The sequence below is a fragment of the Topomyia yanbarensis genome, chromosome 2, assembly GCF_030247195.1.
Source record: "Topomyia yanbarensis strain Yona2022 chromosome 2, ASM3024719v1, whole genome shotgun sequence".
NCBI lineage: Eukaryota > Metazoa > Arthropoda > Insecta > Diptera > Culicidae > Topomyia > Topomyia yanbarensis.
Window position 1 is genome coordinate 429894090 of NC_080671.1, and position 12753 is coordinate 429906842.

General features: G+C 38.4%; 1 protein-coding gene across 15 annotated transcripts in view; it reads right to left on the reverse strand.

Moving 5' to 3' along the window:
* Positions 1-12753, reverse strand: part of LOC131685364 (F-BAR domain only protein 2) — a 124785-nt gene that overhangs the window by 35180 nt on the left and 76852 nt on the right. For all 15 annotated transcript variants that reach the window (XM_058969044.1, XM_058969042.1, XM_058969043.1 and 12 more), the window contains 2 exons: positions 9117-9461; positions 8753-8968 (listed from right to left, as the gene is read on the reverse strand). In XM_058969044.1, the coding sequence (XP_058825027.1) occupies positions 8753-8968; positions 9117-9461 (561 nt within the window). The remainder of the gene's footprint in view (positions 1-8752; positions 8969-9116; positions 9462-12753) is intronic.

The following is a 12753-nucleotide window of genomic DNA, read 5'->3' on the forward strand; positions in this document are numbered from 1 at the left end:
AGGCAACAACCACGATGATGATACGGAAGTGTTCAATATCGAGATTGATATTAACGACCCCCTATACGCAGTTGGGGAAGGAAAAAAATCCCCACCTCATAGACAGGTATCCACGTGCAATGGCTAAGAGCTTGCGCGAGATCTGCTGAACAACCACTTGAAACTCATTTTTTATTTAAAAAAAGTAGAAGTTTTATGGGCGACTGAGCACTAAAACTCTATAAAAGTGAACGCTTCATCGCAAGTGATTTAAACGCAACAACTCTGTAGTGTAATACTCGAAATTGACAAATTTTTTACCCCCCTATGTGCAACTAGGGCCGAGGGTGGTGGCTAGCGGGTTTCATACGCTCTTGACCTGACGGACGAAGCTATGGTGTCTTGAACACAGGCAACGTAGATCCAAGGCCATCATTGAAATGATAAGTTCTGTGTTTGAAATGCACTTCCCCCGGTTGCCACACGAATACCTGTAATCATTGCATGTGACATTGTATGTAAAGTCTAATTATGAATCCTGTGGTGGTGTGTGCGTAGAAGGTGTGAATTTTAACGTTCGAGTTCAGGGGTGCATATCTGTCTGTTGGCGTGGAAAGTGTGATCGCGAAGGGCTCGAGCGTTTATATGTTAACGTGTTTGTCACTTGCGCTAGCGTGTGTGTAACTTCGCGTGCTGGTGTACGTTTTGCACGATGTTTTAATCGTGTGGTCATTCGCATGTTTTCTTGAATGATTGCGCGCGGAACGTGAGTCTGATGTTTAATTTTTAGTGCTAGATGCCAGAAAAGTTCCCCATATCACTAGAGTTCCCGATCATGTCACCGTGGAACATTTTGTCTAGTGAGTATGAGCGGCATTGTTTGATTGGTCCAACTAAAGGTGTGAGTCTAGGCTTCTATAACCGAGGGTAGACTTCTGGACGTGACCGACTTATGATCGCGCGAGCTTGAATATGTGTAAATGATTGCAATTGCATGTTCGCATTTGTGGCCGGATTTGTGTTATAGTGAAAGAAACGAGCGTTTGTACGATTGAAACGGTAGAGATTGTGAGTGTATATGAGAGAATATGCAATTAATTATGCTAGTGAGTGTTAGTATGAATCTAATTTAGGATATAGTAATAAACGGGTTCATAGCATGTGCACGATGACGAAGCTGACCAATAAATCAATGACACGCAATGACCCCCGCTGAGATCTGTGCCTACAAACACTACCATTAAGCTGTTGAACAACGTTTGATGATGATGGTCCCACCTCATACCCCCACAAAGGTGTGAGCTAACCGATTTATCTAAAAGATAATTAATATTTTGATCCATAACAAAACCAGTTAACAAAAAGAAACGGACTGGTTCAATTTGCAGACATAGCCTTTCCTTCAAAAGCACGTAACCAGATACATTTCGAATATTCCGCCAACAACCAGGGTCCATCAAGAAAATTTCCATTCCGGGAAGATACTTGATAGAATCGGGAATTGAACCCAATAGCTTCCATTTCCGATAATTCTCTGTAAGACTCCTCCCGCCTGACCAAGACATCGGTACTACCACCTGCTAAGGTGAGAAGTGACGAGCCTAGTGGCAGTGCAGAGTCCAGTCGAGTTATATCATCCACATCAGGCCCCTTTATTGAAAGTTGTCTAAAAACAACCCACAGAAAAGGCCAATCCACGGCGATCCACCAGCCTGCCTCGCCAATTTGCACAGGCTGTTGGCTGACTGTTAGTTTGGGCTGGTGTGGAGTCTGAAAAAACACAAAACATAAAAAAGGCCCATAAGCCCTCTCGGTCTCCTCGATGCACCACTATCGAGGCGTAATGTAATAACCATCTTAAAGCAGTTGTCTGTCAGGTGCTGCTTGATGATGTTTGCAATACCGTCAAACCCGTCAACCTAGGGGAAGGTTATTGACAACTCTATTTTAAATCTCAATGACAAGTTTTTGAATTGTGCCCAATTTGAATTTCTCTATTAGGTCTGTGCACTCTGTGGTCGTAGTATAAATACTAGGCATCACATTCAAGCGTACTAGGCAATCAAATATTTCATTTTACTGAGAACGATATAACCGAGACGCGAGTTTTTGTTTTCGCGTCATTTTAACGCAATATCTTTTTCATTGGAACTTGATTTCTATTCCAGGCGAGGAATTCGTTCCGTATTAAAACACTGTTGCGACTAAAATGTTGTGACTGGTTGAAACTATAAGTCCAATAATTTCGATTTCATGTCTTCAGTATTCTTTTGTTTTTGTTCTTTTTGGAACAAAATGAGAGAGATGATCAAAAATCACGGAGGAGGAAAAAAGAATCAGCTAATCTAAATCGTCTCAAGAGCATCTCTTCGATATTTTCTATCCATTTGAATAAAACGGCATTGTAGAAAGCATCTTACGGCTTCATTACCCGCACAATGTTCAACTTTAATTGAAATTGTTTTCCAACTTTTTGTAAAACAAATTTATAATCAAAACCCATTACAGCTTTCTTCAAAAAGCATTACAGCAATTCCAACTATCAGAAGGAACTGTCGCTGACAAAAAATTTGCAAAATATTCACAGGAATCGAATAAATTGCAGTAATTTAAAAACAGCGAAATCTAAAAGAAAGTTTCTTTGGCACAGGAGAAGCAAGTGCGTTTGTTGATTTGTCGGAAGCAAGTGTGATGCTACAATTAATGAGCTCACCCATTTTTATAGGTTTCTAATTATTTTATTGGTGTCATCAATATTAGATTTAAAAACATTTACGTAACTTATAAGATAACAGTAATTCGTACTAAGAAATTTCCTTCCAATTAGTGAACAGTCCCTTAGTAAACAGTAAAATTCCGATTAGTTCAGTAGATTAATTCATTGAAGCATCATCTTTTGAATTGTCCAAAAATCCATAAATTCCGAAATAAATCCTATAAGCTTCGTGTGCTCAAATATAATATTTGCTTAATCTAGGTAATCTTATCGAGTCCCAACGGTTTTACAAGATTGTAAGTCAATAGAGCTCAAGTTCTTATTTATACTTTGTAGAGAAATCGGTAAATTTTTTTGCACACACTTGAGCAAAATTACTGGTCCGCCCTTTGCCATAGTTTCAAAAACCTAGTAGAAGAATTGCCTAGAAAAACCAGCCTGTCCAATGATATAAAAAGTATTAATTTTATAAAAAATAGGATCTATGAAAAAATCTGAATACTTAAATAAATAAATAATTAGTTGTTCTCACTGGTCTGATAATATTGCCGAAAATAGTCTTAAATGAATTATCATTTAAATTGAAAATATTATAAATTTGAGATAAATAAGAGTTAAACCGTTTCTCCGCTTCTACAAATCACCTGCCTGATCGAAAGATTTGTAGCGAATTTCGGCATTTGTATTTAAATATTAAGTATTAAATAACCACCAGGCAACGTTTGCGAATTCCAACAGTGAAAATTGCAACTTATAAATAACAATGAAAATCAAATTCAAAAGCAATAATTCGTCGATGTACTACAGCCTTACTTGTATCAGATAACACATTGTCTATTGCCTTATTTTTGGAATGTTTTTACTAAGAACTTTCTAAAATAACATTTAGTTCCCAGTATCTATCTCAAGTCACCAGAATTAACACATTGATGCAACAAGTTTAAGCCCCTCCCGAAACAAAATCCTGGCAACGGGCCTGCCGGCACTAGATTGTGTAGATGTATTTCTTCGTCGATATATATGGGATCTTGGATCTTATGTTGTTGTATGGCGTGTTGTTCTTCGCCTCAACTAAAGCTTCTGGTCTTAACGAGAGGAGGTAGACAGAATTTCAAGCCACTGGTCTAACTATTTTTCCGCTTCTTATTTAATTGCAAATAAATAGCAGTTCTCATCTAAATAAGTTTAAAATTGCACATATTTTGTCGTATGTAATTTTAAATGTTTGTGGATTTGATGGAATTGAAAGATGTTCCGCCGGACAATGCCAATCAAGTCGACATTTCATTGACTTTAGACTAAGCAAACAATTTTCTATGTTTGTTTAGTGGTTATTTGACCAACTACGGAACTAGTCCACAGGGTATTGAATGTGCATGGGGAAAACGCATGATCTTGTCTGAGCGGAATGATCACTTAAATCATGTTTGAGGGTTGAGAATTGGTAATTCGCGAGAAGGATCGAAAACCATCCCGGCCATATTTTTGTTTTTAGTAACATCTTTTGGCTTGCTAGCAACTAAGACGTATTGGCTTGCGGTAACTTGCAAATTTTACAGCAGGTAAATGTGTGCTGAAACGAAAGAAAGGCAAACAGTGCGCGTGATTCTGAAAGGATTTTTATGTGTTCTTTAGTTTTTTCGGTGAGGAGCATTTTTTCATAACAAATTTAAGATAAAACTTAATTGTAATCGCTTGAGGATAGTTATGTATGAAAGCCAATATGTCTTACTTAGTTGCTAGCGAGCTCAAAGATGTTGCTCCAAACAAAAATTGGGCAAAATGAAGCTGGAGTAAAAAATCCGATTTTTTCTTCTTTCTTATAGTTTTTTTTTAGAAAATAGGTTTTTTCAACTTGCTTCGGGTTTAAAGAGGTATAAATGGCACAGTAAATTATTCGCCAGGATATGCGAAGAAAAAATATAGAATACAGATATATTATTGGAATGCAGCGAAGTGAGTTATGGATAAAAATCAACTATTGAACTTTTTTTCAAAAATGGCGCCATATCTCAAAATCTTTAGAATCTGTATTGTTAGTATCTTTAGAAGAGTTGCTCAGAATAGCATTGCCTCAAACTTCTTCGAAGACACCATCCTTTTATCATGCTTCTTTCAATAGTTAGATGAAGCGCCGCTCTAGCAGCCGAGTTTCGAACTACTTTGCTTCAATCACATGATGGCCTAGATGCCAAGCATCAACTTTTGCTGAAGGCACCATACTTCTAAAACGTAACCACGATGAGTTATTAATTTATTCCACGTTTTCCAATTTCCGACCACTGTGGGACGCCCAGAGGCTCCAAAAATTTCAAAACGAACGCAAACTTCAGCACAATTTCAAATTCCTATCTTTACTAACAATTTCCCTCCCGCCGTGACACTTGTGGAGTGCGCAGTAGTAGCCTCTAGCAAAAGCAAGTGTCGGACTAACATTCCTTTCCTTTCCTGCTGTGATCTATGTTTCGGCCTGTCCGGCGCTGGAATCATTAGGTTACCTTTAAACGCGTTTTTCTCGAAATGACATTTTTCAATTCAAGAGCATTTATTATATACTCCAAATTTGAACCGAGTACTCTTGAATTTATTTACTATAACACTCTTACTTACTCAGGATTTTTTTTTTATAAGATGAAAACAGACGATTTAACTGGCATTTAAAAACGATCATATTTTTAATAAAAAAATGCTTTCTATTGATTGATGCGCCATTTTGTTAAATTCTGAATTTTTTTGAAAATTTTACGTCATTGCTTAAGAAATATGCACAGCCCTTTGGGGCAATAGACGGAACTCAAAAATTGATGTCATGGAAAATAGCACATTACGAACCGCTCTAAAGTTCACTTGGGCTAGTGGCCGTCGATAATCATTCCAGTGACGTATTCAGGGCGATAATCGACCCTACTAGGTGCTGCGAAAAACTTTCCGGTCGAACAAAGTATGCTACCGCACCCTACCCAATAATCTCTAGCTAATTGAATGTCGTTAAAACGTAAAAAAGCACGAAATTAACAATCTATGAAACCCTCATTAGAGCAAATTTCCTGCAGCTTCCTTGGGTCCTTTTTTTCCCTGCCCATTACCAATTCGACGTCCATGAGGAAGTTATAAAATAGAAGTCTAAGTTTGTTAAAAAAATATGATTTGGCAGACAATTCGCTCGTGTGGACATTCACCGGAACGGTCAATGGACAGCTGTACTTGAAAGAATGCCTCCAAAAGTGTCTCTTCCATTTCTCACGATGAACCTACGCTTTTCTGGATTTAGCCTCGTGCCATTACTTGTAAGATGATATGAAGTGGTACAAGGCTAAGGAGGTCCACTTTGTGAAATCGGATGCAGAAATGAGGAATAAAATGGATTTCCACCCAAAAACAAGTTGGCTCGAACGTTGGTTTATTTTATTCCCTGAAAATGATTGGCTGCCGAAAATTGTTTGTTCACAATCATCGGAAATATGCCTCAAAACGCGGGATTTTTCATCGCTTGTGGTGAACATAATATCTCGCGAATCGCTTAACAGAAAGCAATGGGGCTAGAAAAATCATTCGTTTATAGCAGCGGTTCTCAACCTTGTTTGCTCTGCGGACCCCTTCGAAATCGTCTTGGGTCATCGCGAAATGATCCTGGGCGATCGCGGACCCCTTCCAAATTATCCCTGGGCGGTTGCGGACCCCCACGACTTAAAATCGATTTATATACTGTCAATACATTATTTTCAGTCTGATACGATAAAAAACTTGAAGTTTCAATATCCGTCCGGAAAAGATTTTCCTCTTCGCGAACCCCTAGCAACGACTTCACGGCCCCCTAGGGGTCAAATCATATTTATTATATTATATTTGTATTTGATTGAACAAATGTAAATTTAATTTCCGAAAATGGTGACACACGGTGTGTTTGCTTCGTGGTTTTTTTTTGCCAAAATCGTGCGATCTATTAACTACTCCTAAATCATTTAATTAGGGACAATAACCGTCTTCGGAGGAATTTATGGACATTACAAGCCCTTTCGTATGGTTTTGTGAGTTTAAGGATTAATCTCCCTAAAAATGAGATATATTTATCAACTTTCTTTTACGTCCGTTTATTAAAATTCTGTCTTCGGCAAAGTTGTAGAGCAAGAACTTTGCTGAAGGTACACAGTTAATATCTTCAACATTATTGCTTGTTGTTTATGGTGATCCTCAAAGCCAATTAAAAAGCCAACTCATTATTATAATCTATTCAATATCATCCTGACAAACTGGGCATGTTCCGTAAAAGGTTTGAATTATCGTAATGGACAACTTTCTTTATTACAACATTGGATAATCTTGTGTATTTTCGAATCAATTCGGTATTTTTTGAAAAATGTTTTGTTTCAAATAGTATTTAGTTGTTTACGTCGAAATGACTGTGTTTACGTCAATAGTGTTTTGAGGATAAATCGCAAGGTCTGTAATTTGCAGATATGATTTCCTAAAAGTGAGATTTTTCAACCATTTTTTTTTTGTTTGAAGATATCATCTGATGTCTTTTTTGTAGATTAATGCCCCAACAGGATTTTTTTCGAGAGTTTTCCTACTGGAACTGTAGAGTTAGGGTCTCGGAAGAGACCCCCGTCTGAATCAATCACTACAATAGCAGACGAGACGGCAAATGTCACCCACTAAAACACTGAATATCACATTCAGAATCGCAGTCCGCTGCAATTGGCCCTAAGCCAATTGCAGCGGACTGCGATTCTGAATGTGATATTCATAGCACGGTTCAGATATGTGCGGGCGTAGGGCACGATCACGTGTATCATCGGTAAAGACTCGAGCGTTTGTACGTTAACGTGTTGGATCGCGTGGGCGTTTGTATATCGCGTGAACGTAACATCGCGTGTACGAAATTATGTTAAAAACCTCCATAATAACTTTTGTAGTTGATTACATTTTTTGTTTCGATTTGTAGAGGTTATAAACTTATGGTCACCCTAGGTTGAGTATTCAATAAACTGCCCATAAACGCATAAGAGTCCCATGTGGATTTTTGTCGAAAATGAGTTATCCGTTGGATTGTATTCGGTATCACCATTGAATCACACTGCACAAATAAGATTACCGGGTTTGTTCAGAAAATATAAAAAAATACCAAAACATTGTTGTCCCACCCATTTGGCTCAATGGATGGGACAATCTTGAACAGCGTTTTTCTCGGCTTGCTGTTTTTCAACATGGGACTTATATGCTGTTATGGGCAGTAAAGGTGATCGTCAAGGCAATCGACTTACCATCTACGCTATACACGTCCCCTAGTTTTCTACACATTTTTCGGCGTGAAATGATATATATATTCCATTGTTTACTGAGTACCATGGCTCTCCACTAGAAGCTAATTTTTGTGTGAATCATCCCGTAATAAATATACCATCTCTACTGTTAAAATGTGACAAAAAATTGCCGTGCCGAATTATACGATGCTAACTTGTTCACTTGCTTAACCATTATATTGATCGAGAAAGACACGCTATTATTTACTAGGAATAAATCCCAGCTCTTGTGCACGAGAACACATGCCATCGTTCCAAATCGCGCTTCGGAGTTTTTTTATTTAAATTCTATCCTGGTAAAGAACCAGCACGGTAGAGCTAGACACTTGCTTGAATTGTAATCAAAGAGAAAATAACAAAAAAAGATGCTAATAGAATTGAACAATTTTCCACTAGCATCTAGGGTGGTTTGCCTCTTTAAAACTGGGGGTTGAGAGATGCCTACTCGTAAGTAAAGCGAAAATTTGGATCGAATCCCAACCAATCGGTTCTACTGAAAAGAGTGACAGTAGAAATAGGATGAAAATGGGTTCGATACTCTGCATTCAAACACACATCGCATGAAATTTCGCGTGCCAGTAGCACTTAATTTCGTTTCAAATACGTGACTCGTTTGTCGGTTGTAATCGCCTCCCTTTTCACATCATTTGTTATATTTTTTGTTAGATAGCTAGAGCCGGTCGTGGCACATAAAACTAACCCAGTTTCCACCAGTATTTAATTACACTGAAAAATCTAACCATCACACACGTACCTTGCAAGTTATTGTCATTTTCTTCTCAAACTCCTGCTTGACGATATTGTGCTTCTCAACCAGTGCCTTATAGTCGTCCTGCTGTTTGCGCAGCTTGGCCTCGGACTTTTCGATCTCTTTGGCCGAATTGTCCTTGCGAGCCTTCTCCAGCTCCTGCAACCGAGTATTGTAGACATCCTTCGCTTTCCCCACAGCCACGGTAGATTCCTTCATGGCCTAATAGGATAAAGTTGAGTGACATTTCAATTAAATTGCATAACATTCGCCTCCCCTCCCCGTCCCTCATCACTGTTATTCAATTGGATTTACATGCACTGCCATTGACAGGCTAATATTGATCCATTAAGCTCCACCGATTACTTACCTGAACCGCATCCTGAGTGCTGGATTCCTCCTCCTTGACCGTTTTGTGCTTCTTGTGCAGTTCCTCTGCGTATTTGTTGATGTTCTTAACTAAATCGCTCAGCTTCTGCACCTTGGCCGAGTGCAGCTCCGACAGCCGCTCGGTCGTGGACTTGAGGATAATCCAGAGCGGAGAAAATGTGCCACCCCCGCTGGAACCGGCTTTGTTCGCTAGCTTGGCCAGCAGCTTCGAGTTGTACTCCTCCAGGTTGGACCGCTCGCGGAAGTATTCCGCCAGTTCTTTGGTTGCCGAGAGGCCATATTTCATGTTCTGGTACAGCACCTCGTAGCCATTGTTTTTGTCGCCCTGCAGGAGTGAAAAAGGAAAACGGAAATTTGTGATTAACCAGCTGTGTCAAAATGAATTACTATCGGTGAAACCGTGAATAAATTAAACTTGATTCATAATATACCACATTCGAAACAGAGTGTCGCTAATTCTCCTTCGCATTTTTTTCATTCACAAGTGTAACGTGTAGCTGTACCTACTAACGGGCAACAACAAACACCTATACTCAGTTATTTATAAACAAATCCAGACCGTCTCGTCGGTCAATTCACCCCTGCAGTGGAAGTTCATGTTTTCCACCTTCGCCTGTGCGCCAGACGTCAATGAAAGAAAGAAAAAAAATACGGCAATGAGCCGCATAGGGAAAAGTTGTAGCACACATCCAAAAATGGTTTAACGGCTGTATTTATATCTACTGTCGTCGTCGGCTTGAGTCACCATCACTATCCCATAATATCTTCTTTCAGGAACGTCTGGCTAAACGACTGCAGTGTGTGGTTCTTGGAAAGCAAAAAAAGAAACACATTCTACAACGTTCTTCATGCTTGCATGCCCCCAGTCCAACGTAAACATGAATACTAGGTATGGACGATAAACAGAGATAATCGAGGACGAAATGAGGACAACTGTCGACGTGGAGTCACAGGTTTTTCCTCTTCAGCGAGAGAGCACTGCTGGCGCTGACAGTGATGCTGGCTGATGATGTCGTCGTCGCCGGCAGAGTTTGTTTTGGTTTTGGTTACATATATACATACATGCATTTAGAACATTGTGGCCGCATTTCACGTTGCGGATTCTAAAAGTACCACATCCGGTTTGTCTGATGATCTTGATTGAGTCTAGAGTGCCCAGAGTCGGCTTTTGTACATTACAGTACAGTTACCAGTTGGTTGGTCAATGCTGCGAAGCATCTAAAACATGACGTAGATCGCTAACATAAAAACGCGCGACATTAAGTGGGATTCCATCAAGGTGCATATCAAAAATATTTTCCGGGAACCTTTTGCAGGTCTTTATAAATTTTGTTTCTGTGTAAATGATTTTTATTATACAAATGTGTTATAACGATCCTAGAAAATGTTTTAAATTAAAAATACTTATATTACAGAAAGACTTACACATTTCTCTCCTAGCATACACGGAAAAAAAATCCGTTCACAAATTCATGAACGTTCATAAATTCATTCTATTCATGTTATCATGATATTTTATTTTAAAGCTTACTTTCAAAGAATAATGTAACTAATGTTCATGATATCAGCAGTTTTACCATGGTATTCTCTTCGTCTTATGGTGATCTATTATTTTTTGGTTACTAACGATTTTTTTACTCATCAAAAATGATTCCACGAATAATACTCCGAATTTTGTGAAAGAGTTCACGTAAAAATTTCATTGCCATGTTGCATTATATTGTAAATGATTAGAAATATCTACTAAATATCACAAGCACGCAAATAGATGCAAGATAGATCGTAAATCATGTACTAGGAATCATGAACCAGTTCACGAATACATGAATAATATTTTATGATTTCGTGAACTTTTTCGCGAAAACGAATGATAAGTTGTGACTATTATACTAGGTATCATGAACCAGTTCACGAATACATGAATAATATTTTATGATTTCGTGAGCTATTTCACGAGCACGGATATTGAACCGTAACTAATATATTAGGGATCATGAACCAGTTCACGAATACTTGAATAATATTTGATGGTTTTGTAAACCATTTCACGAGCATGGATATTGGATCTTGACTACAGGTATACCTCGATAGTACGTACATTTTGTCTCGATAGTACGTACACCTACCAACATTTTTTTCGGTTGATTTTATAAACTTCAACAAAATGCGACACATTTTATAGAATTTTGCCGGGTTCCATGTTACTTCTACCTACTTTGGAGATGTTATGTCAAGAGTTCTGTACTACTCAGAGTAGTTCTGCAAACTCCAGCAAAGTATTCCAAAGTTTAAGTAAACCATAAATTAATCATGAAATTCTACCTAGTATGAAAATAATCCTACGAGCTTTAGGGACGTCCTACAAGTATCTTGAAAGTCTTATAATTTTTTAGGAGCTTGCTAACTTACAAGGAAATCCTTAGAACTTCAGACAATTTGTACGATATTCCTAACATTTATAGTTTATTTTTTGTCAAACATCAGAGAATCTCAATGAGCTTTAAGGATGACAATTCAACGGTTGTATAAAATTTAGGAAATTACTTCAAACTTCAGAAAAGTTTCATGCACTCAAACATTTTATATAAACAGCAGAGTGTTCAAGATATTCACTCATCTTTTACCAAATTCGGGGTAAATCTGCCAACCTCAAAAAATTCTACGATCGTGACCGAAATCTTTAGAACTTCTGGAAAGTTTACGAAATTTCAAGAGTATTTAAAGGATTTATGAAAAAAATTCCAACATCAAGGGGTGTCTTCAAGTTTTACAATATTATTTCAAACAAATAAATTACAACGAACCTCAAGTACATTTCCGAAACTCCCAGTTAACATCACAAAATTAGGAAAGTTTGACCAAAAACTTTTGCATGCAAGTACGGTATGTCTCACAAGTATCAGAGAAGTATTACTAACTTCGAAGTAACCGGTAAAATTTAAAGAAATTTTTCTGAAGATCAAAAATGATTTTAAGGTATACTATCTAGAGCAATGATAACACGATTTTTGCTAATTGATTTTCAAATTTTTTTTCGGGAGTTGTCCTACTGGAGCTGTAGAGCTAGTTTCTCGGAAGGGCTCCCCGTCAGAATCACATACTACAATTTGCAGGCGAGACAGGCAATGTCGCCCACTAAAACACTGCATTAGGCCAATTGTAGCGGGCCGTGATTCTGAATGTGATATTCATTGTACGGTTCAGGTATGTGCGGGCGTAGGGACTCGCGATCGCGTGTATCATCGCGAAGAGCTCGAGCATTTGTAGTTAACGTGTTCGATCGCGTGTGCGGTTGTATGTCGCGTGTGCGTTTGTATGTCGCGTGTGCTAACGTGTATGTAACATCGCGTGTATAAATTCTATTTTATAACCGTGTGCCTTTCGCATATTCGCGTGTGTTCTTGGATAATCGCGCGCGGACAGTGAGTCTAATACTTTATTTTTTGGTGTACTGCTAAGATGCTAAAAGAGTGTGGGATCTTCCATATCACTAGAGTGCCCGGTGATGTCGCCATGGAACGTGTTGTCTAGTGGATATGCGCTTTTTTTGTCCTACTGAATGTATGGACCTAAGTTATTAGGACAGAGAGTAATGGTTTCCGGACGTGACCGATTCA